The sequence below is a fragment of the Zonotrichia leucophrys genome, chromosome 19, assembly GCF_028769735.1.
Source record: "Zonotrichia leucophrys gambelii isolate GWCS_2022_RI chromosome 19, RI_Zleu_2.0, whole genome shotgun sequence".
Classification (NCBI taxonomy): domain Eukaryota; kingdom Metazoa; phylum Chordata; class Aves; order Passeriformes; family Passerellidae; genus Zonotrichia; species Zonotrichia leucophrys.
This window is the reverse complement of record NC_088188.1, coordinates 7,580,670-7,603,452: the sequence shown is the minus strand read 5'-3', so window position 1 is coordinate 7,603,452 and position 22,783 is coordinate 7,580,670. Positions and strand designations below refer to the sequence as shown.

General features: G+C 41.8%; 1 protein-coding gene across 1 annotated transcript; it reads right to left on the bottom strand.

The window, feature by feature from the left end:
• Nucleotides 1-3: 3 nt before the first annotated feature.
• On the bottom strand, nt 4-21,902 carry LOC135455782 (EF-hand calcium-binding domain-containing protein 5-like). Its single transcript, XM_064729246.1, has 15 exons — nt 21,836-21,902; nt 18,253-18,408; nt 13,493-13,592; nt 12,165-12,815; nt 10,885-11,090; nt 9,521-9,677; nt 7,177-7,466; nt 6,372-6,544; nt 5,420-5,648; nt 4,579-4,731; nt 3,297-3,394; nt 2,277-2,530; nt 1,693-1,922; nt 1,407-1,503; nt 4-136 (listed from the first exon to the last, which is right to left on the bottom strand). Exons 1-15 carry the CDS (start codon nt 21,887-21,889, stop codon nt 9-11), a joined length of 2,976 nt encoding a protein of 991 aa, XP_064585316.1. The 5' UTR covers nt 21,890-21,902; the 3' UTR covers nt 4-8.
• Between the last annotated feature and the right edge of the window lie 881 nt (nt 21,903-22,783).

The window sequence follows — 22,783 nt, the reverse complement described above, 5'->3', positions numbered from 1 at the left end:
AAAAGGGGCTAAGGATGGTTTTGTTCAGCGTGTTGGGTCTTTGTGATCTCCATGAGCGCCAGGCAGGTGTGAAGCCACTGGTACAGGTATTGGGTTGGAAGAGAGAACTGCTGCCACTCTGCTGCTTGAGGGAAACCTGGAACAAAAAACCAGCTGGAAATACAACAGGGAAAGTCAAAACCACGAGCAGTGTTGCCACAAGAACAGAAAGTCATCCCCTCAGCAGAGTACCCTCAATCCAGTAATTCCAGGAATGGAGATGCTTTGAAAAGCACACAGCTATATTGTGACAGTGACCTGTCAAGTGCTGACTTTCCACTATAAATTATCTTATTTTGTGGTGGGTGGACTGCTATATTTTCATGCTAAACCAGCACTTATATTTGAGATATATGGACATCACCTGATGTTCATTTTAAAGGAATTCCCATAACTCTGCATTCACACCCCTGATCTGACACTGCTCTCTCAGAATAGGTTCCATCCTGGGAAACCAACCTCTCCTAGCACATCTGCAGTTCCCAAAGCTACATTCTTTAATCTAATTACATCAGCATCCCTAACTGTCGGAAAACCAGATGCTCTAGGCCTGTTTTGTTCTTTCCAGTGAATTAGTTTAATATATATGAGGAGAACACATGAAAAGGAACTATCACTGCCTCAAGTGTTTACTCTTTATCAGCAGGCAGGGTACTGTTGATAAATATCCCCGGCTAAAGCAATAACTCTTGTCCACGTTTGGCTTTTAACAGGCCTCTCAGACTGGTATTAGATCACAAAGAGAGAGATCTCAATGAGAACAAGTAATTTCTCTTACAGAGATATTGCAAATAACAATAACAGCCTCTTGACTGCTCTGGCACCAAAAAAGCTCACGTTCATTAAAGGAGAAAAAGAGAGACTGACAAAGAGCTCCTGTCTATGGCCCGTGAGTACACTGAGCACTTGGCAGATGGTGTTTATGAAGAGGAGGGCTCACACTGTGTGTTCCTGTTTGGAGATGGGTCAGTCCCCAGGGCAGGGCACAGAGGTCTGAAGCAGACTTGCTTGCCAAAAGAACTATCATTCCTCATATGTCTTTACATGCTGCTTGCCAAAAGAACCCTCATTCTTCATGCTTATCGGGAGCTTTACAATGAGATCACTTGTTCTGGAAGGTTTCAAAGCTGATCTGCTCCTCTTTCCTGAAGGCAGTGAATTTTGAATCTAAATTTAACAGGTTGATTTCTATTGACCAAAAAACACTGCTGATATTGAGGACCCGTTACCTGTTGTTTAATCTGTTGTGAAATCAAAGTTAATTTCTGAAGTAAGGCCCATAAAAGCATTCAGCTGAATGTTGCCATTGACACAGTTTCGTTATTGAACTGTGCCTGGTAACCTCCCAATGATTTTATGATATTTACCAGTGATGAGGTCCAGCAGCAGCTCTGCTTCAACTTGCACAGATGAAGCAGTTGGATCAAAGCAATAAATCTCCTGAATCAAATTGTCATCGAGTTTCTGCAATGCAGAGAACAAAAAGATTAGGGTGTTTGTGAAAAGCTTACAGAATAAAAGATAGATGAGAAACATATAGGAAATCTATAGGCAATTAATTATTTCACTGCCATTTCCCCCTTGGCAAATTCCACTGCGTCTTCCTGGAGGGGGAATAATAGAAAGCAAACTCTAAAGAATTTGAATTCTCACCATTTTACAGTGAGTCCAGCACTCAGTGTCCTGTGAGCCCTTCCAGTCTGGATGCAAAAGCAGCAGCACTGCCTTAAGCACCTCGTATACCAGAGCTGGGGGTTCTGCCCAGCTCTTTATTCCATCAAAGCTCTCAGCACCGAGTTTCAGGACACACTCACGCAGATCCTGCAGCATGAACCGGTGGAACAGAATCCCTGCGTGCCTCACATTTGTCACATGTTCTGCCTCTGCAATCAAAAACAAACCTCCCGAGAAGCTGCTCAGAAACATCTCAGAAACATCTGCTACTGAGGACTTACACTACTGACTGACAGTCACTGTGCTAGATCCCTGAGGGCAACAAGGTGTCTGCTTCACACCTCTGATTTCAGCGCCAAGTACCCTGTGAGCCAGAGTTAAAATCTGCCCATTCTCTCTAAATCCACTCTGCTAAGCTCTGAGGCTTGCTCAGGAGTAGTTTATATATACCAAGGATTTGTATTTGTCTTTTCATACTTGTAGGAAGGATACTTTTAATATAGTTTTACTGAGATTCCTAAATTTCACCCCAAAAAACTATCTCACATCTGTATGCACAATACCCAGCACTTGTGTTGGTTCTCTTTCCTCTAGAAACCTCTGCAGGATCTCTGAGCAGGCAGCTTGGGCCATCTTTAGCATTTTCTGCAGGTCTTTCTGTTCCTGAGGTGGCAATTTCTTGTTCTCGCCGATGCTGATATCAAATATGCCGAGAGTGTGTCTTGCTAGGTCATGGAGGGGTACTGCAATGTGGTGTTCTCCATAGATAGAAGTGAGAGTGACCTCTGAACTGTCTGTGCACTTGAACAGGTAACCTCTGAAATGAAATGTGCTAGAGTTTACAATCCTGGTTTCTTTTGGTGATTCACTTAGTGTATATAAGATGCCATTCGTCTCTTGTTGTTAAAATAAAGGTATTACATTACTAAATTATAGTTTGTTTGCTTGAACTGGAATTTGCACAGCTCTAAGTATCATTCAAGGCATGTACAGAAAGGAAAAAATAGCATTGGGAACATGATATGACTTAGTCAAGGTGATTGCTGAAAATCATGAGAATTTAACAAATCTTGCTTTAAAAGCAGTTTGCTGTTTCTAACTGCATTGACGTTTGTTCTAGACAGTTTTATAAAAAGTAAAAACAGCTGCTGGAACTGCAAATGGCTGTTCAGGCAACTTTGACAACAAGGATGATACACTTAAAAGACAAGTCTGAGGATCTTGGCAGTGGAAGGAAGCAGAGAATTGAAGGAAATGACACTAATATGGCCAGGAAAAAATACAGATTATTCTAAAGAGCAAAATGGTTCAGTGTAAGCTGCAATCCTGCAAACCTTGGCAGCTGAGCTGGTAAACATTAAATCAGGAGTTTTTGCAGCCTTCAGTCAAAGAGAAAATACTCCTCAGCCCTTCACAGTTCAGTGCCCTGTGCATACACACCAGAAGCCTTGATAGTGAGAGAGCTGCAGCCTCTGAGATGCTCAGGGCTGCTGTACCAGGGGCTTCAGGTAATGTGGGTCAGCCTGGTGCAGGCTGGTCAAGGAGCAGAGGGGAGCAGCCCCATTGCAGGTGCTGGAGCCTACCTGAGGATGTTTTCCTCTCTGAGGAGAACAACGGGAGACTTGTGGATTTCCTTTTGTCCTGTGTTATCTGTAGTGATCATCTTGCACAGAACATAGTTCTGCCAGGGACAAAAGAAATGTTTAGCTGTATCCAAAAAAGGAACAGACATTTTGAAGCTTGGAGAGGGAGGAAATGATTTCTTATAGGAAACTCACATGTACATTCAAGAGCAATGGCATTGTTTAAAGACATCTCCCAACACTGCTAAGTTTTATTCCCAGAGATGGGTGAAGAATGTGCCCTGGACTTCCCTCAGCCAGACTATTTAATCCACCCCAGGCTCTACACTGAGGAACACCCACAGGCCTAGAGGTTTCCATTCTTTTTGCCATCCTCTTGAGTCCTCTCTCATGTCATGTTTGTGTCAGTGTGTCTTGACACATGGAAAGCACAGAGGGGGCTGAGTGACCTGGCTATCAGGCAGCTAACAAGGGAACAGTGCTGAGCCTGGAATGACAACAGGACACTGCCAACATAAACCATGCTTATCAGAGGAAGCAGCTGAATTATGACTGCAGCAGATGTCATACAGACTTTGGGATGACACGGGATCAGTCCTAAATATTGCATATACTTTTTGTGTTCTTAACTCACTGGTACATGAAGTGACAAGCTTCCCAGGGCCTGAGTGCCTGCAGAACAACTGGAATATGACCTGCATGGAGTGGGGCTGCCTTTATAAGCTGGCTAATTGGGAACCAGTCACTTCCTGAGCTGTATTTATATCTTGGCTGCTGACATAAGTTCAGGAGAAAAAGCTAATATATTAGCTGGAACATTCTCTTGTCCCTATAAAATACCATAATTTTGACATGCACAGGATCTCCAGAGAGAAGCATTTTCCCTAGTGGAAGTCCCAGACAGCAAAGCTATGGATGGATGGATGGATGGAGGGGTGGATGGATGGATGGATGTAGGGTTCTGCTCTATTGGTTGCTATGCAGCAGCGAGCAGTGAAGTAGGAGAATACTCCCTTTTCATATGGAGAAAGGGTTATACTAGCAGTGCTCTTGAATTCTTTTACATGGAAGGATGAAAAGAATGAAGAGGGATCTCCTTTACAGAGGGAACCTTCCATCTACCTTTGTAGCCCTTTTGTTGCATGAGCAGGCACAAGAATCTTGTGCAGGCTTCAGCTTTAATGATAAAACCACTGGAAAAACACAGGCAGCTGGAGATGGCATTTCCTCTCTAAAGCAGCCTTTGAGCCCCTGATGATTCCAGAGCTTTTCTCTGCAGTACCTTGTCTGTGCCAGGTTCCACCAGATAGATGGTGACAGAGTGGATGCTGGGTGTCCTGGGATACAGCCAGTCCAGAGCAGTGACAGCCACTTGGAGGACATGTTCCCTCATGCAGATGTGGTGGTAGGCTTTGCTGAATGCATGGCAAACTCCCTGTGAAAGCAGAATCCTCCAAGTGAGCCAGACAATTTCACACAATTTTGGAGAAAAAAGCTGGGGAAATGTTCATGTTGTAACAAATTGCTTTAGTCAGAATTTGTAAAGTGGAAAAGTGACTGTGAAATGTCCCTTATCAAATGATGCCCTGAAGTGCTCAGTACCCAGTCACGGCCAAGTCCTTAACCAGACAGAGCTGATTTTTAGTGGAAATAGCCAAATGGGCCGCTAAGGTTGGCTTGCTGCGCTCCCTGCTGCCCAGATGATGCATCCACAGCGAGGCTGATCCCAAAGAGCATCCCAAAGAAATCCGGGGAGCTGTCACTTTTAATTATTCCACCACGTAAAAAGTAAGGTTTTGTGTCATTTTATAGAAACGAACACAAATATGAGATCGAGAGCTTGAGGAAATAAAAGCTTCTACCTTTGGACAACAGGTCAATTAACATCCTAGTCAGGAGAAGATGAAATAAATTATTGATGAAGTGATACCTCATAATAAATTTCAGATAAGATGCTAATCAGGAGGATACTGATAAGGTGCTCTCCTTTTACCTTATACTGCAGAAGGGGACCCACAGATATGTTTTTAGTTGTACATCTTACATTTACTCAGAACAAACATGTAAAATTCACAAGTTTTTTTGCAGGCTGGAGTAACAAACTGCTTTCTGATGGTGCCCACCTCATAGAAAGTGATCTCATGGGTCAGAAAGATGGATGTATGAGTCTGGTCCCAAAGAGTGTCAAGTCCTAGAATGCCAAAAACTCTCCAATGAGTATCATGCAGGGGCAGCACCAGGAGGGAACCTTTCTTCTCCTCCTCAGGGTCATCAGAGCTCCAGAAGTGGATGTTTCCGTGGTGCTGAACTCTTGGAACATAGATTGGCTTTCCCTGGTCAATCACTGCAAAGCTGAAATATAAATTTATGACGAGTTTGTCAGGAGGAGCAGAAAACCTTTAGTGAAACAGTAAATACTGCAGCTTTGATCTCTCCCTGTTTTCTGGCATCAAAGAAGGAAGGTGTGAGCTCCATACCCTGACCATACTCAGCAATACCACATTTACCACTTGCATCCCAAAGGCAGTGGTAATAAAGAGGCACTTTTCATCCTTAGGACATTTTAAAAACATCAGCTAATGAATGGAATGAGAAGGAATACAGAAGCAAGCAGCAGTTACATTTAATAGGTTAGAGGCAGCAATGTTTAAAGAGACAAATACATCTGGCTTTTGGAAATGACAAATGAAGAAGCATGAAAGCTGTTTATAGCATAAACACTAGGGAAGGAAAGGCGTTGTTCTCAAAAATATCCTGTGGATATAAAATGGCATAAGGGAATTAATTTTTAAAGAAGAAAATGTAGGCCCGATGCCACAGACATTTGCTAAAGGATGAGATTTATTAGACTGTGAGGTAATCTCCCCAAGGAAAGGAGTGAAATCCCAAACAGAGCAGTTCTAAGCAGACCATGTGGAATATGTATAGGATATTGAATCATTCCACAACAGTCTCTTGGGAGATTTCCTCTCTGGAGTACTCCATCAACCTCAGTTTCCAGAGCATCCCAAACACTGCCCTATCCATTCCAAGCAGTTTAGAGGAAAAGGAACAGGTATCTGCAGCTTTTCTTACCTGATTCCTTTCATCTCTCTGTGCAGTACTCTGTTGAGGATGTAGGGAGCATTGTCTGCGGTGCAGGCCATGTAGCGCAGGAGAACCTGGCCCTGCTCTGGGGAGAGCTGGTTCTCCTCCAAAAGGGCAATGTATGCACTGATTGTCTTGTTATTCCCGTGGGCTTCCATGTCCTAGCAACCAAATGTTCCCCATTACAGCCTGTACATTAGCCACTGGCACTTAATTAATGCACTTAGCAATTGTTTAATTTTTGCTGAGATGCTGCTCTGGGTCACCGAGTTTGTGTGTCACCAACCCCATGACGTGGCTGTGTCTCTGTGACAAGCACAAACACTTGGTATTTTGATTGGCAAGGGAAACTGATTTCCTTCTTCCTGTTGCTAATGGAAGGAGTAAATAGAAAAATAATCCCTAACTATAATCTGTGCCTAAGAAAAAGTCCTATGGATTTCTTCTCCAATAGGAGATTTCGTTAAGAAAAAAACAAACAAGTACCAGAGTTGCCACATTTACAAACCTAGACAATACTGCAAGAACACTTCAGCTACACTGAGAGAAGTTTGGCTTTGAGGAGGGCTTTAATGTTGAGAAAAACAGCTAAAGTTGCAGCTATAAACTAAAAATGAAACTATTTCCACTACAAATTAACCATCTTTTCCCAAACTGACTCTGGTGTGTTTCATCTCAGAAGCTCCAAAACTACAACTATGGATTTCCAGATCTGCCCTGAATCAGCTCTTCCATAAGTGAGACAAAATTATCCCTGAGATTCCTTCAGCACTGGGAGAGCAAGGATGCCTACCTGGTACAGGGCCTTGATCACTGCTTTGTACACTGGTTCCATGTTTGTTCCGCTGGTCTCAGCCGCTTTCTGGATATCCTGCAGCCATTTCCTCCTGGCTGAGCTTTGTAAGCTCTTGATGTGACTTTGTTCCACACTTGTGGTCAGGAAACTCACCAAGTTATCCATAGTTTCATCCTCATTGCCAGTGAACTTGGAAGCAATTAATTCAAGGAAAATCTGGAATGCCTTTGGGGTTATCTTCCCCACTTTACTGAGCTGTGGGTATCGGGAGCAAATCTCTTCCTTTGCTAGTAGAAAAGAAGAAAAACAGAAAATAAGAGGGAAAATTTAGTTGATTAATCAGTTTTGCAAAATAGGAAACAAACAAGACTTAAACAGGCTTTGGGTGGAGTCTATGCAGCCCATCCTTCTAGGCTCCTTTTAGCCGACTCCTACATGGAAGTGGGCACACTAGCAGGTAATCTCCAGTTTCCAGACTGGACGCATCCTTTTCTCTAGATGCCTGCTTCCCTCCTATGACAAAGAATCCCGCACAGCCCTGGTTTTAAGTCTCCAGCGGGTGTGTCAGAGCTGTCCCAGCGCGGGCAGGCTCTGCCCAGCCCGGCTCTGGGCTCACGGGGGTGCTCTTGCACAGCCTGAGCAATGTGCAGGCGCTGCCTGGCTCCGGGAGAACGGGATTCATGCTGTCTCTGTGACTGATGCTTCCAGCGTCCTTTCTGCATCCTGTTTTCAAATTCTGTTGGACCCGAAGATGTCCCTGCTCATGGCAGGGTGTTGGAATAGATGATCTTTACAGGTGCCTTCCAATCCAAACCATTTTATCATCGCCACAGATTTTAGCTGAAGAAGCAGCAAGTACTAACTTGGCCTCAATTACGGTGGGGCCATGATGCTTAATGCTGTCTTATCCAGCCCATCATCTAAGGAACATTCAGTATTCTAATTTAATTTCTGATTTTCTGACAGAACTAGGATGGAGAATTTTTTGATCATATAAAACATTTGGATTTTTACCTCCACTTTCTCCTCACTTTGAAGAAAGGGATACAGAAAAAAATAGACATGAAGTTGAATGTGCTATGATTACTTCTTCCACTACTGAGCCACAGCATAATGAATTATTTTCCCCTTTATATCCAATGTTACACTTTTCACTTGCAAGGGCAATCAAATAACTCTACTCACTTTTTACTCTGTGTTTCCATCCAGGAGAAGTGCAATATTTGTGAACCCTTCCCCCAAACCTGCTTGTCCCACACCCTTGAGACATTAGGTTGAGGCTGCTAGAAATAATTCATGCTGCTGCTAGGTGGTATTGATTTTGCTATTCTCCCTTTCTATTTATTTGTCCTTTAGTTTATGAGCCCTTCATGGAAGGGACTGTGTCCTTCCATATTTCCATGGTATGTTCTGGCATGCTTTGAATACAAGAGAGCAGTGAGCTGCCAGTTTCTCCTGGCTGGACAACCTGGAGATTATTTACAGTGACATACTGGTGTGCTCCCCACCCCACCAGCTGCCTTCAGTGAGCTAAAGGATAAAGAGATTTTGGTGGTTGCCAAAGTGAGCCATTTTTAGTGATTTGCAGCAGAACAAGCAACATGAAGATGAGCATGGAGATGAAAAAACCAGACCTGCCCACCCAAGCACACATGCAGAGATGTTCTTAATTGCTAATACAGTGTTTCAGAGCACCTTATGCCCACATGTTAATATGCACGAGGCTGCCAGACAGGTTCAGGTGAACCTGCAGCATTTCTGCTGGACTAAAGTCTTTTCTGTCAAGGACCAAATGTGCTAAGTTAATGCAGTGAAATAACCAACAGAGAAGTGATACTCAAAGCTGCTCTGTAATTCATAAGAGCTGTGTGACAGTGTGAATAACTACAGGCTATTTGAGATCTATAAGGAAAGCTGTTCTCTCCTGTGAGGTACATTCCTGCTGGAAGCACAGCAAAATGTATCAATTAAAAATAGCTGGATTACACAGATGGACTGGACTAAAAGTGCAAACACATCCTCAGGCTTTATGTGTGCTTTTTCACTGCCATATCACATGTATACATTGCATGTTACAGCTGAAATAATTTTTCAACTCATCCCAGGTCATTAAAACATTGGGCTAGTTATCTACCTGGGAATCTTGCACAGGAGGAGGGGATGGAGCAATGCATTAACAAATAGGTCTGGGTAACTGTTCCTTCCCATTTTACACCTCATACTGAGTATGCTTATGACTGCTTGCAAAACCAAACTGGTGCTTGCAGCAGCCTCATTAGCCCTGTCACTGAATGGCTGAAGCCTCCTGTGTTGTTCTGACAGAGCAGAGATTTTTCCTTACCCTCCATCAAGGCCTCTTTTCCCTTGTGTCCCTTGAATGTGCTCAGAACAGTAATCACCTCTTCCAGGTCCAGGGACCCACATGCTTTACTGTCCCACTTTTCAAACAGTGCCTCCAAAAGATGTTTCCTTTGGGCCACGTGAGAGAAGCGGTGAATCTGCAACAGAGGAACAGCTGGTAACTCCTGGACACTGGTGCTGGACACTACACAAATGGGGACACTACACAAGTGTAAAAATTCAAAATTCTGCAGTGGTTGTGCCAATCACATCATTCCTATGGGCCAGGCCAAATCTGTACATACAGGGCTCAAACTTAAGAGATGAATCATTAAACCTGGGAGATAACTTAGAAACACTAAACACAGGTGACAGTTCAGTTTACCAGGTAGGATTTAAGGTGATGTCAGCTCAGGTAAGTGCAAGTTTCCCAGAACACAAATGTCTCCCCAGCAAGAGCTAACCACAGCCTTGTCAGTGACATCAGAGATGTGACAGTTCATATTTCTGTACACTGTTATGTTGCTGGTGCTGCCCTGAAGTGTGTGGGCTCCAAGCAAACACATGTTACCATTTGTCCTCTAAACCCAGCATGGAGGGATAACTGGCTGGAGTGGAATTCTCTCAAAGGCCAAAATCCTGGCAGTGTGTGCTGTGTTCAGTGAGGACTATGGAGCCGTCAGATCCAATATCTCATTCAAATTAGGTCAGCAGCACAGAGGGAAACCAGAAGGAGGTCTGGGGAAAACACAGCTAGAGAAATGCACCACAAAACAGACCTGAAGTGATATGAGGCACACTGATGCTGGGCATGAGGAAGGAGAATATTTTTTTTACAACACATGGCAAGAGCACGTTGTAACTTAAAACCAAATAAGCCTGTGCCCATTCACATCCAGCCATGCACATAACAAACCCAAACACACTTGTTTTAACATCCTCCCCAAACATCCACAACCTTCTATGTACATGCCAGCGCAGTCGGTCAGAGATCAGGTTCTTGGCTATTATAAAGGTGAATAAGCAGAATGGAATGTTTTGGGCTCTTTCACAATTAACTATCAACTGTTGTCTCACTGAGTCCAGCTCTAGGACAGACAGACAACCTCTAACAGGATGAGTCTGTCATCACTTCCAGAGCTGAGGGCTAGGGAGGGAGCATCTCTATCAAGACAAAGGGGTAAAAGGTCTCCTGAAGGAGCAGGGGATGCAAGGCTGCAAGTGGAGAGCTCTGCCGGCATCAGATTAACAGTTGACTTTGCAAAGTGTTTGTGGGCATTTGCTTGGTTTTTGTTTGGACATGAGATCGGCAAAACTTATCACTTTTATATATTTATAAAAAACTTATCACTTTTATATATTTACTTTTTCTCGTTGTTTAATTTTTTCCTCTGCTGTCTGTTTGAATTCTCTTTTCATAAATGCAATAAGCCTCTTCAAAGTATGCAGAGAAATGTCTTCACCAACAAAATTGTCCATGAGCTGTACAAACTGTGGCAGGGTGAGGCAGCTTGCAGCAAAGCTGCAAGGATCCTGATGGTCCTGAATCTCTGCCACACTGGAAGCTGAGTCTGAAAGGCAGAAAGCACAGTGTGTCACAGGAAGCCAAATGCTGCCCTAAAGCCAACCACGTGGCAGCTATCAACACAGCCCTCAATCCTGCACTTCCTATCCAGGGAAATTACAGCTGAATACAGACTGACTCCATGCTGAGTAAAGGCCTTAATCTGCTTATACTGCTCTAATAGCAGCTCTGCAGACCCAGTCTGGCATGGATGCCATCCTGCAGCCAGGTCAAACCCTGACTGCAGGTGAGCTGGAGTGGCTGTTACTCAGCAGGGGGCTGTCTGAGACAAAGGGACTGCTGTCCCAGACAGACAGGATGCACACCCAAGGACTGACTGAAGGACAGGGTGGTGCTGAGCACTGGAAGCTACCACAGAAAGCTGTAGGTCCCAGGGGGCTGTACCATCAGCTTTACATGATGAACCTGTCACTGGGTTGTTCAGACAATGCAGGCCCAGTTCTTGCAGTGTTCTAAATGTGAGACACAAGAGTGTTCACAGAGTGCTAGCAAGGAGGTTGGCCCTTCTAGGATGTTTAAGAAAATATCTCTTTGAAACACAGTTGTCTGATCACAGCCTTCCTAGAACAAAGGCCTTTGTAGACAATGAAGTAGGATCATCCTTTGGAAACACAGTGAGAGATTAAAATAAAAGGTTCCTGCTAGATGATCTCATAGCTCATCTCCCTGTAGGCAGTTACAGTCTAAAAGTTATTTAAGTAATTTCTAGATTTAAAGTGCTCAGGTTCCTGTCTTGCTATGGTAATATTACAGAGTGAAACAGAACATAAAGTTTCTCCTTATTATAAAAATGCTGCTGCTTCACAATGTCCCTACTTGAATTAAAGTGTCTGCTCAGGGTCTTGAATACAGATCACCAGCAAAGTGACTCACCTGCCTCCTGTGAGAGGAATAAGCTCTGAAACCTTGGCAGAAAACACCATGCAAAGCTTATGGTCTTCTCTACTCAAAAATCACTCACATGGTTTTGAAATGGATTTAAAACATCCTGTAGTTAAACCAATCTAAACATATACATAGAATCTGATTAAAGTCTATCAGAAAAAAGAAAATACTTTACCCTGGTCATGCAGTCTTGTCTCTGAGGTTGTCTGTTGGTCAGACTGGCTCTCGCTTGCAGAGGTTTCTTTCATAGCCTGTTGGGAATCAGTGGCATCTGTGTCTGTCACAGCTCCCTCTCCTGAGGCTCCTGTGCTTGTACCTTCATGTGACGCTCCTGTAACTCCACTGCCCTCTCGACTCACGTGCCCTTCTGATCCAGGTTCCCTGTCTGAGGTATAACCTTCTTCTGCTTTCGTTTCTGTCTCAGGCTCACTACCCAGGATGGCTTCCTCTGATTTTCCAGATCCAGGCTCTCCATCCAAATCAGCAGCTTCAAGGCCAGTGCTGTCCACTGCTGAAATGGCATCCTCACCTTCCTTGCTCACTTCAGGAACACTTGGCTCTGCTGCTTCATTTTCCTCCTTGGAAATTCCTCCAGTCTCAGTTTCACTCATGTCCTTTTCTTCAACAGCTCCTTCTGTAACACTGGTGCTCATTCTGTCAGTCTCTTGCCTATCATCATCTACAGATTCATATTCTAAATTCTCTGTCTCAGAAATTTCCGTTTCAGACCAGATCAAACTTACACTGGCTTCCTCACAAACTTCCTGGCCATCAAGGCTTCCCCAGAAATCAATAAGATTAATATCTTGCAGCTCAATTATTGGCCCTAAAACAGAAAAAATGTGTGTAAGCTGATAGTGTCTACTGGTTTTATCTTCTCTAGTATTGCATAAGAAAATTTAAAGAAAAAAGGTAATGCCAAGTAAATACAAACTACCAGAAAGTGTCTTCTGCAAAGACACATCTCAGGAATACAAAACTTCAGAATAATGTCTTTGCCTGCAGAGATCTACTCTTCTGGCTAAGTATTACACCACTTTTCCTTTGAAATAAATATTTAATCATTCTCTACACTTAGAAGGAGGGATGTAATTCACCTTGCATTTGATCTCAGCAATTAATAAATGTCCAATATCTTTAAAATATTTTACTTTCATGCAGATGATTCCCTCCGTTTTTTCTTTCTGGAGGTATTTTAGTGCAAACCCAAAATTAACTTCTAATAATCATTTCAGAAAGAGTCTTTCTTTAATTCTATTTCCCAAAAAGTACTTCAGAATTTTGTAGCAAGGAAAACTTTTGGATGCTGAAGCATTTCTGAACATTGCATCACAGTTTGCCAAATGTGCTTGCAAATTCTGGTGTGTAGATCATAGAAGTCATTTTGGTCCTGTTTTTGGGCTCTGTTCACATCTGGTAACACTTATAAAACATATCTGAACCATCCAGCCTTGTGTGGACTCCCAGTGTTTTAACCACAACTGAAACATTCCATGTGCTCACATTCTCTGGGGTTCCAGAGTTGCAACTTATGACTCGTGGACCTTCTGTCATAGAAGTGTCTCAGCAGGGACAGTATTTTTTTTCTATTCAAGACACCAACCTAGGCAAAAAGATTACAATTATTGGGTTTTTCCTTGGTTCTTTGACTTACATCAACATTTGCAGCACTACAAAGGCACCATAAGCCAAGAATTACCCGTGGCTGATAATTATCCATTACCAGAACATCACTACAAATTCCAAAGAAGTTCATTTATTTCATAGAGGCAAAAATTTCTTCTGGGCTGAGCTGGAACTCTCCACACATATTACTTTGCAGGCTCTTCCTTTTCCATGTCCTTGACAAATTACAGTGAGATAATTGTAACTGTTCTGCCAAAGGAGTTCTTGGTGTAAAGATCAAAGCTTCAACACTTCATACTCTCAGGACAGATATTGATTGCCTGACAGTACCATGGAAGAATTTCCATCTATTATGGGCTGTGCTGTGTTACCTTAGTGACTGCACATTGGAGTTTGGTTTTGTGCCCCTTCATCTCCTTTGAAGTGTGATGTATTGGCCTGGAAACATAATTAGTCCAAAAATCTGAGCTATTATGACAACCTCCCTAATTTCCTTTAAAAATTCATAGACATTTGACCAGAGAGGTGAGAGAGGCATCAGCAGTTCCAGTACAGAGGAAAGTGCAGAGTTTATTAAATCCTTGTTGCTCAGGGTGAGTGTACACAGATGATAAACCCAGGAAAAGGCAATGAAATGGGTCATTTCCAATCAGGAAATTGTGGGGTTTAAAAAGTAAAGCAAACTAAATGATTGCAAGTTTTCCATTTTATTATGTATTCCCATTGTCATTATTTAAATCCTGTCACCTTTGTAATCTCCCTCCCATTAGTGAAATAAAGTAGCTAACTAGGAAACAGATTTACTTAAGTTCATTATTTGTAGTGAATAGCTTTCCATCTGAATTATTGATTTCCTTTTCACATTTTGTTCTTAGATTAAAAACTGCAAAATGTAAATTTCACCAGGCTTTTAATTCCTTGTGAACTTTGCCTGCCCTTAGACTGAAGAAATAAAGGAAGAAGTTTGCTGTTCTTTTCTGGAAATTAGCTCAAGATGACTGCATTGTTTATAACCTGAAACTGTAATTATTGGCAGCAATAGTTAAAAACAGAGGATATGGAAACAACCCAGAGATACACATCTCACCCACTGGTGAAGTTAATTCTGGAGCTAAGTGAACACATCACATTTGCTGGTACAGCAGCACCTTCCTCTACAAGGAAGGGGTTTTGCCAGTTCTGCAGAAAGGACCAGAACTGAAATGTAAGAAGCCATCTGGTACAATTTTAGTGCTTCAGTATCTGGTAATTTAATTCCAGCTGGTAAAAATAATGCTGGAAGTCAGGGTTGAATTTCAGCTATGGGTGGGTTTGGAACAACAAATATCATCACAGAATTCTGTCCCTAACCTTACAAGATGTAGGTCCTCATTCCCAGCATCTTGACATTAACATACAGATACCTTGCACACCCCTGTGCAAATATTTCTTCTTGTTATTTGTCTTTCAGTTAAATAGATCATGCTCTGATCCATTCAGGAGATGCACAAACACACAATGTTTTAAAGGTGTTCCCAGATCACTGTGGAATATTTGGGTCCTCCATTCAGTATTTCCATTACACACACTTAATTTTCCATTCAAATTTCCTCAGCTGTTACTCGTCACAATCATCTGCTGGTTGCCCTGAACTTTGCAGTAGTAGTGCATAATTTTACTTCATTAAAATGGGAATAGATGAATGAAGTACTATTAAAAAGAAAATAAGGATGTTGTTTTGGGATTCAGTTACCTTTTTGTCATATTAAAATTATATAATTGGAGGATTTAGATAACTCAAATTCTTGAAGGGTTTTTTGTTCTTTGGATCAAAAAAAATTATTTTTATATAAAAATAGATAAAACAGCTGAAACTGTCAAATATTAATAGGGATTTAGTTAATTATTTAAACATTTCCAATTTACACAGATTTGCCATTTTAGCAGGGGTTCCTGTTATTTCAGGACACTTTTCCTTACAACTTACCCTGGGAGGAAAATGTCACAGTACAGCCACCTATAGAAGAGAGGAGCACTACAACAAGGAACCATTTCCAACTCCTCTCCCCAGCTGTGCTATTTTTCCCAGTTCCTAAATTTAGTAGAAAAGGTGACTTTCCTTTGCACTTGGTGTGTGACTAAGGAGGCTGATGACAGATTCCTGCCCAGCTGCCCTTGGTGCTGCACCTTGTGAGCAGGGCAGGTACAGCCTCTCCTGTCCACAGCAGAAATCCATCTGTGTTTGTACAGCTGCCCAAAACTCGGGGCAGCTTTAGTGCCCAGGGAATTGAAACATGCTGACCTAATTTTTTGTCACCTAGATATTGGCAGGTGATGATTCTCAGCTGTTTTCAGCAATGTTCTGTGACCTGTGAGTAATTCCTTTGGCAACACAGACTAAACCAGACTTGCCATTTAATCAGGGATAGGTCAGTGTTTAACCATTTGATTGTTTTTCTGGAAATGTGATGTGTGTATCCTGAACCCTACAATGAGCTTGTTAGGGAGCAAGAGGGTAGAACAGACACTTAGAAAAGGTCATGAGAAAGCAGACTTTGTTGTTGCTGTATGGCAAGAAAGATAATCAGGGGTGTCTCAAACTACATTGGCTTGAAAACTAATCTCTGACTAAATTAAATTTAATTTTAAAATCCCTTGTTTAAAACATCCTTGGAAATTAATGAAGAGTTATAAAATAAACTGATACAAGTGAGCACAGGGACAATAAGTTAAAAATTCACAGAGCCATTGCCTTTTGGGGTATTATAGCAGTGATCCAATTGTGTTCTGGGATTGTCTTGGGAATTTTCTGCTGCAGTGGATAGTCCAGGCTGTCCTTCTGAGCTGCCATCCTTCTGGATGCATGCATTTGAAATCATAATAATGATCATGTGGATACCTTCTAATTTGACTGTAATTTAAACACTGCTTTCTCAGCTCCCTGGCCCTAATTGCAGCTCATTGAGGCAGCCAGCCACACTCACCATGCAGACTGGAATAACTGCCTGCTACCAAACAAATGGAAATTAGGAACTGAAACAACTGCTTTGCTGTGCTTTGCAGAATGGGCTCTACAGGTAATGGATCACATTCAAGTGGTAGAAGTCCTTGGGTTACTTTGCATTTTATCTCTCCTGTGGGTACAGTAGAACTTTACAAAAGAAACCAGGCCATGTTTAAAAGAGCTGCGTGGCCCACACGACACTTGAGTGAACTCAATTTGCAGGGCAGGGCTACCTCGGAGCCTGGAAACCACAGCTCTGTGCTCTGATCAGGTTTTTTTCGGCAGCAGTGGCGTCATTGCTGATAGCTGCTCACTCCTGTTGTGTTAGTGCTTTTGGCTCTTTGCCCCTGAGATTCCACTGGGATTAGCAGCATGGAGATGGTGATTACTGCCACAGAAATAATAGGAAGAAAGTCACTTTAAAACATGAAAGGAAAGAAGGGATCCTTTGGAAATCCGTGGCAAAGACAGGACTCAGGTTTCTATATCCTTGTAGCCAGGAGGATCCATCCCAGCCCTTCTTGACAGAGCCTTAGGAAAGTCAAATGTCTCCTAGCTGGGAAGCAGACACATTTCTTCCCTCATCCCTGAAACAGCAGCTTGCCTGCTATTCTCTACAACACACTATTGGTGTTGAAATGAGCCCTGTAATTCCTTTCTCTTGGCAGTAATGACATTATTAGCATGACATTGTAAAGCACAGTTCACTCTGGGTAGGCTCTGCAAGCATAGCTGGAGGAGTGCTGGGTGGAATATAAAATTTATGTTGGGGAGAAAACTGAGGTTAGGGCAACTGCTTGCTCTGTAGCAGGCAGCAACTGCCAAACTGAGGGTACTCATAACAAGTACCACACTTTTTGGATGAAGCCCAAGGTTTTAGCAACAGTTTATGCCATTGATTCTTCAGTTCTTACTATTTACTGGTTTTCTAATGAGTCTAGCACATTTTTTGTTTGCTTTTTAATGGAGGTGCAGGTGTACTGAGAGGATGATAGATAGAGTTTAAAGCTGCTGAAAACCAAATTATGGCTTTTGAGTTTCAGTTCCAGCTCTGTAACTGACTTACTATATTTTAATTTCCTGTCCATAAACTGTGGCTGAAGTTCACAGTACTGTTCTCAGAGAGGCTGTAAAGGTGGATTATTTTGCATTTTAAATTTTAACTATGAGATTTATTGATAGAAGCCCTTCTGATCTACAAAGTAATGCAACATAATTAATGCAATATATGTAATTATTGAAGTAATGTGCACATTTGTTAAAGTCAATCTACGTCAGATTAGCTTTGCTGAAATGTGGCTGAATAGATAAATTAGCACTCAAATATTCTGAACGTGCTGTGGAAGCAGGTAATTTTTTAGAATTAAAGGCCATGGTTAATTTTTTCTCCAGAATCACCAAACTTCAGTCCCAAGTCATCAGTTTAGGTAATTCAGTCTATAATTAGCCATCAGTTAATAGGCTGCTGGATGTTTCTGTGTCTAAGAACTATGAATTTAACAACAGTGCAGCAGCTATTGTTCTCTAAAATACTGCTGAGTAAGCACAAAGAGAGGATCTAGAGTTGAGGAAAAGAAAAAGCAAGCAGTGACCCAGAGAAATACCAAACTGGGAGCTTGCCCACATTGAAATTAGGCTGAGCTGCTTTGCCTACCTTGCCACGATCACAAACTTGGAATAGGTCAATAAAAAATTGCCTCCGTGCATCAAGTCTTGTTGCTTCTCTGAAGTCCTCAGCACACTTATGGAGATATTCCACAATTTCTTGGAACTTGGCACTTGAAACATGTTCAGCATAGGAAAAGATAAGCTACAGAGAGAAAGCAGCAGTGGACATGGTTATCTTTCTTCAAGCATTTTCACCTTTAGCTGAACTCCTAAAAATCTATTACATGCAATCAAGTATTTGGGAATTTGTCATTTAATCTGCCAACACGACACAGACTTGGTGCCTACTTCATTCTCCCCTTCAGAAGAAACAATATTCTCCAAACAAGCCTGGCACACTGCAGAAATGTACCCTGAACAGTTCCTGTCCTGGTCCAGAGGTCACTTATCAAGCTCAAGCAGAGATGCTGGATCAGATCCCCCCTATGAAAAGTAATTTTCTTGTGGAGGATTTAAGTTCTCCATGGTTTTCTGCAGCATTTAGTATTCTTGACTTCACCCCCGAGGAGGCATTTTGAGCCATTACATTCTGCAGGAGTGACAGTCACTCAACTCTCAAATGCCACAAAAGGAGCATTGCCTACAATTTCAGTGTTTAGAGAAGCAGTTGGATACAATAAAAAAAAAGGAAGATCCTTTTGAAAATGAGCCTACTGTCACCCAAGTCCTCTGACACTGGGAATACTCCTGACTTGAGATTGATTTTATGTTCCAGCCTTGGAGACACCTTAACACTTTGGATTTATAGCCATGTGGCTTTTATGAGCAAAAGCAATATGGTTCTAAAAATGTGGTGTGCATGACATAAATAATAATGGCCATCAGAACAAACCACAATCCCAGAGCCTGGGCTGAATTATTACAGTAGGTTTCTTGAGCCAGCCACACTAACAGGGAGCTCATACAGTTAAAAGGAGGAATTTCCAAAGCACAGAATGTTTCCCATTATTCCATTTTGAGAGTATGGATACCTGACATAAGTGCTAAAATATCTTGGGCTTGTTGAAATGCCACACAGGCAATAACCAGCTGAAATATTAATATGTGTTATTATTATTCATGTCTATATTGTGCAATTTCCAAATATATGGGACAAGTGGAGAAGAGAGGAAGAACAGAAAAAAAGCAATGGCCTGAGGGATGGCTGGTAGGAAAGAAGAGCTCCCAATGCAATGTGGGTTTTTTCTTCATTTCAGCATAAAAAAGGATGTAGATTGGAGAGGAGGTGGCACATCTGGGGCTATGAGTATCCACCAGCTTCTTGGGGTTACTAGAACCCAGAGCCCTGTGACAGAGGAACATTAAAGGTGAGGCTGTTGGGGTCAGGCAGGTTGGACAAGCAGTTTGTTATTCTGAATGTCACCTTGATGACACATCCAAAGGCTCCTGCACTAATACTGTCTAACAGCTTCACAGGACACTGTTTACAAGCACCATGTGGGCACCATCACAGGCTTAAGCCTTGCTTGGCTGATGTGTAAATTACTGTACACATAATTAACATACATTAATTTGTTATTAACTGAGAGATTTTGACACCTCTCCAAAGAAAGCTGGCACGCCTCCTCCTTGCTACACAGAGTCCTTGGTGTAGTTTGTGACCACATTATCATCGAAAACAATGGATCTGTTCTTGTTCCTGCTGATCTCACCAGAAATGGAGAAAGCCTCATACAATCGTGGAAAATAATCTCACCTTTAAAGCCTGATTCTGACCCTGCAAAGACAATGTGAGCATTTCCCTTGGTGTCAATAGCTTTGTGCCAGACTGCTGGGGGTTCTGTGTGTTAGAGCACAAAGCTTGTGAAATAAACCATTAAGGGCTGGTCCTTGGGATTTAAATGCTTTTCATATAAAAGACCCCACGAGGTTGTCACAAAGGATGTAAGAATACAACAGCCACAGTTCTGCATTTCTGAAAAAAACCTCCAAACCTGAAAAACAATGATGTGTGAGGTCTCTCTACTGAGTTTCTAACAGCTTTTAAGTAACCCAAAACTGCACTAAATTCAAGGAAGAAAAAAAAAATGTGCTTTTTAATTTTAAGGTCCATTAAAAGCAATGCTTTCCACATGGGAAAGGGCCGTGACCAGCGTGGAGGAAGATCATCTCTTTCTGGGTTTGGTGGATGATGGAAAGGGGTGAACAAAGGTAAATTGTAGCTGAGGATTAGAAGCAGCCCTGTCCTGATGATGGAACAGTCCCCAAGGGAAGTGATGAAAGCCTCATCAATTGATTCAATTAAAACCAGACTGGAAAAAGAATCAGAGAATATGTTCTGAGAGAACATTCCTGGCAAATCACACAGCCTGACAATCCATGTCTTTCGTGCTTCTGATCTCTGTTGTCATATCTTTAATTGAGTTAAAATAAAGAGTACACAAAGTACATTTTAAACAGTTTTCTAATGCTAATGGAGCATGAATTCATTCAGTGATTATATATATGTACCATAGGGGTTATGGACTGATGCTTCATTGCAGTGACAAAAGCAATTCTCTGGGCTCTCATTATCCACAATAGTCTTCTTAATTAGATGCAATAATTCTGAGGTTAAATTCAAAAATATCTCATTTCATGCTTAAAAAATCCTTCAACAAGTTACCATAAAAATGCATCTCTGTGCAAAATACCAAACATGTGAGTCTCCTGAGAGGGAAGAAGGCACAAAAAATCACACATGGTTGCTTGGAATTAGTCTCTGCACAGCTGCTTTATACTCTGTTTTTAATTATTACAACAGTACCCACTAGCACTGCTGCAATGAGGGTCTGCCATTATTCCTATTCTAAACCCCCCTTTTTTACAGGTCTCATTACCCAGCCATAAAATCCAGCTCTGTTTCAGGTAAAAATTGCTGGCAAAGCCTTGGCCTGGACAGTTTTCAATAAATAGAGTTTGAAACAATTTGGTTGTTTTCAGCTTGAGGAACAGCAGAGTAATGGGGTGAAACTTCCAACTACATTTATGATTTTGATGAGTTGAAACCACACTTCTGGTGTTTCCCAATGACAGTTTTTGAGTTTAAAACTACTTGGTTATGCTTCAGGAATATTTATGAGACTTGTTTCAGTTTGGTTATGGCTCAGACCAGTGATAGTTCAGGACAAGGCTTCTCATCCCAGATCTTCATGTCTTGGTTCATCCTGGTTAATGGAACTTAGTCAGAAATAACAATACTGTGAGGATGTTACTAATTACCCCAGGCTAATGGTTGCAGTGGGACACCAAACCTCCTGTGAGTCTGAATTCCCAAGTGATTCAGGGCTTTGACATTTTAGAAAGGGATGGGGAAGGGTGTCCTAAAAACCACTGCTCCAGGAGTAACCTCCCAAAGAGCAGCAAGGCTGCAGCTCTGAGGAAAGCAAAGCAGTTCCCTCCAGCTGGCCAGAATGGAGGGGTGGGGAGAGGATGGAGATGGAATGTGAAATGTCCAGACACAGCCAGTTACCTGGGTTGCTGGAGAAGGGAAGCCCTTCACTGACTCCTCCAGGCTGTCCCCAGGGAAATGCTGACACTCTGTGATAAATGCCACATTCTGAACCAAATGCACTTATTTCATTTCTCACCTTTGTGAACTTATCTAGGTATACTGGTTTTTCCAATGTGTTCAAGATTTTCATCTTCCTGTCATGGATTGCTGGTAAAAAAATGAAGGGATATTGGTTTAGAAAGCAACAGTTGTGATTTTGCATATTGTACACATATTTTTGCAGGATGTGCTGTTACATTAATTTTCTTCTCGTGTTGGATGACATTTATTTGAGGTTATCCCACAGTAGCTGAACCATCTGACTGTATACAGAGCATCTAAATCTGCTTGCATTTCTCTTGCTGAGAATCTCCATTTAGCTATTCAAACTGTAGAGTCATATTTATTCTTGACATAAGTTGGTGCAAATTGCAATGATTTTAACAGTACTTACAACTAATTATGTGAGGGAGGAAATGATTTTTGATTTAACAAACAGATAAAACTGCCTTAGAACTCTGGAGACATGGATTCTGCTTTGCAAGAGAAGAATCTGAAAATCATAGTAATTTTCTCAAGAATATGGGAATATTTTAACTGATGATGATATTCAAAAGTATGTTTTGGTCAGCCTCTGGGTTGCTATAATGGAACTGACAAGAGACATCAAACATCTATATAGGTTTCTGAATGAGTTCTTTGAGAACAGACATGCTATTTCTGTTGGCATTATTTTTCTGTTCTTTCTTCTAAATATATCAGTAATAATGAGAAAATTCATCATAGAATGCATTTATCTCTTGTTGGTTGATATGTTCCTAAACTGTACATTATCTTTATTGAACTATAAAACAGAGTGTAATGTTCTGTTAATGTACATTGAATGCTATTAAGTGAAATAAATTAAGAAATGGAGACTATTAGAGAAATAGTACAGGGAGCACCCCCAGCATCTGGTGAGCAAATATCTGGGCAGGAAATTCCTTCACAATCTCATGTCCCAGGGTCTGTTTGCACTGGGGAACCACAGCTCCACAGCAGGAGC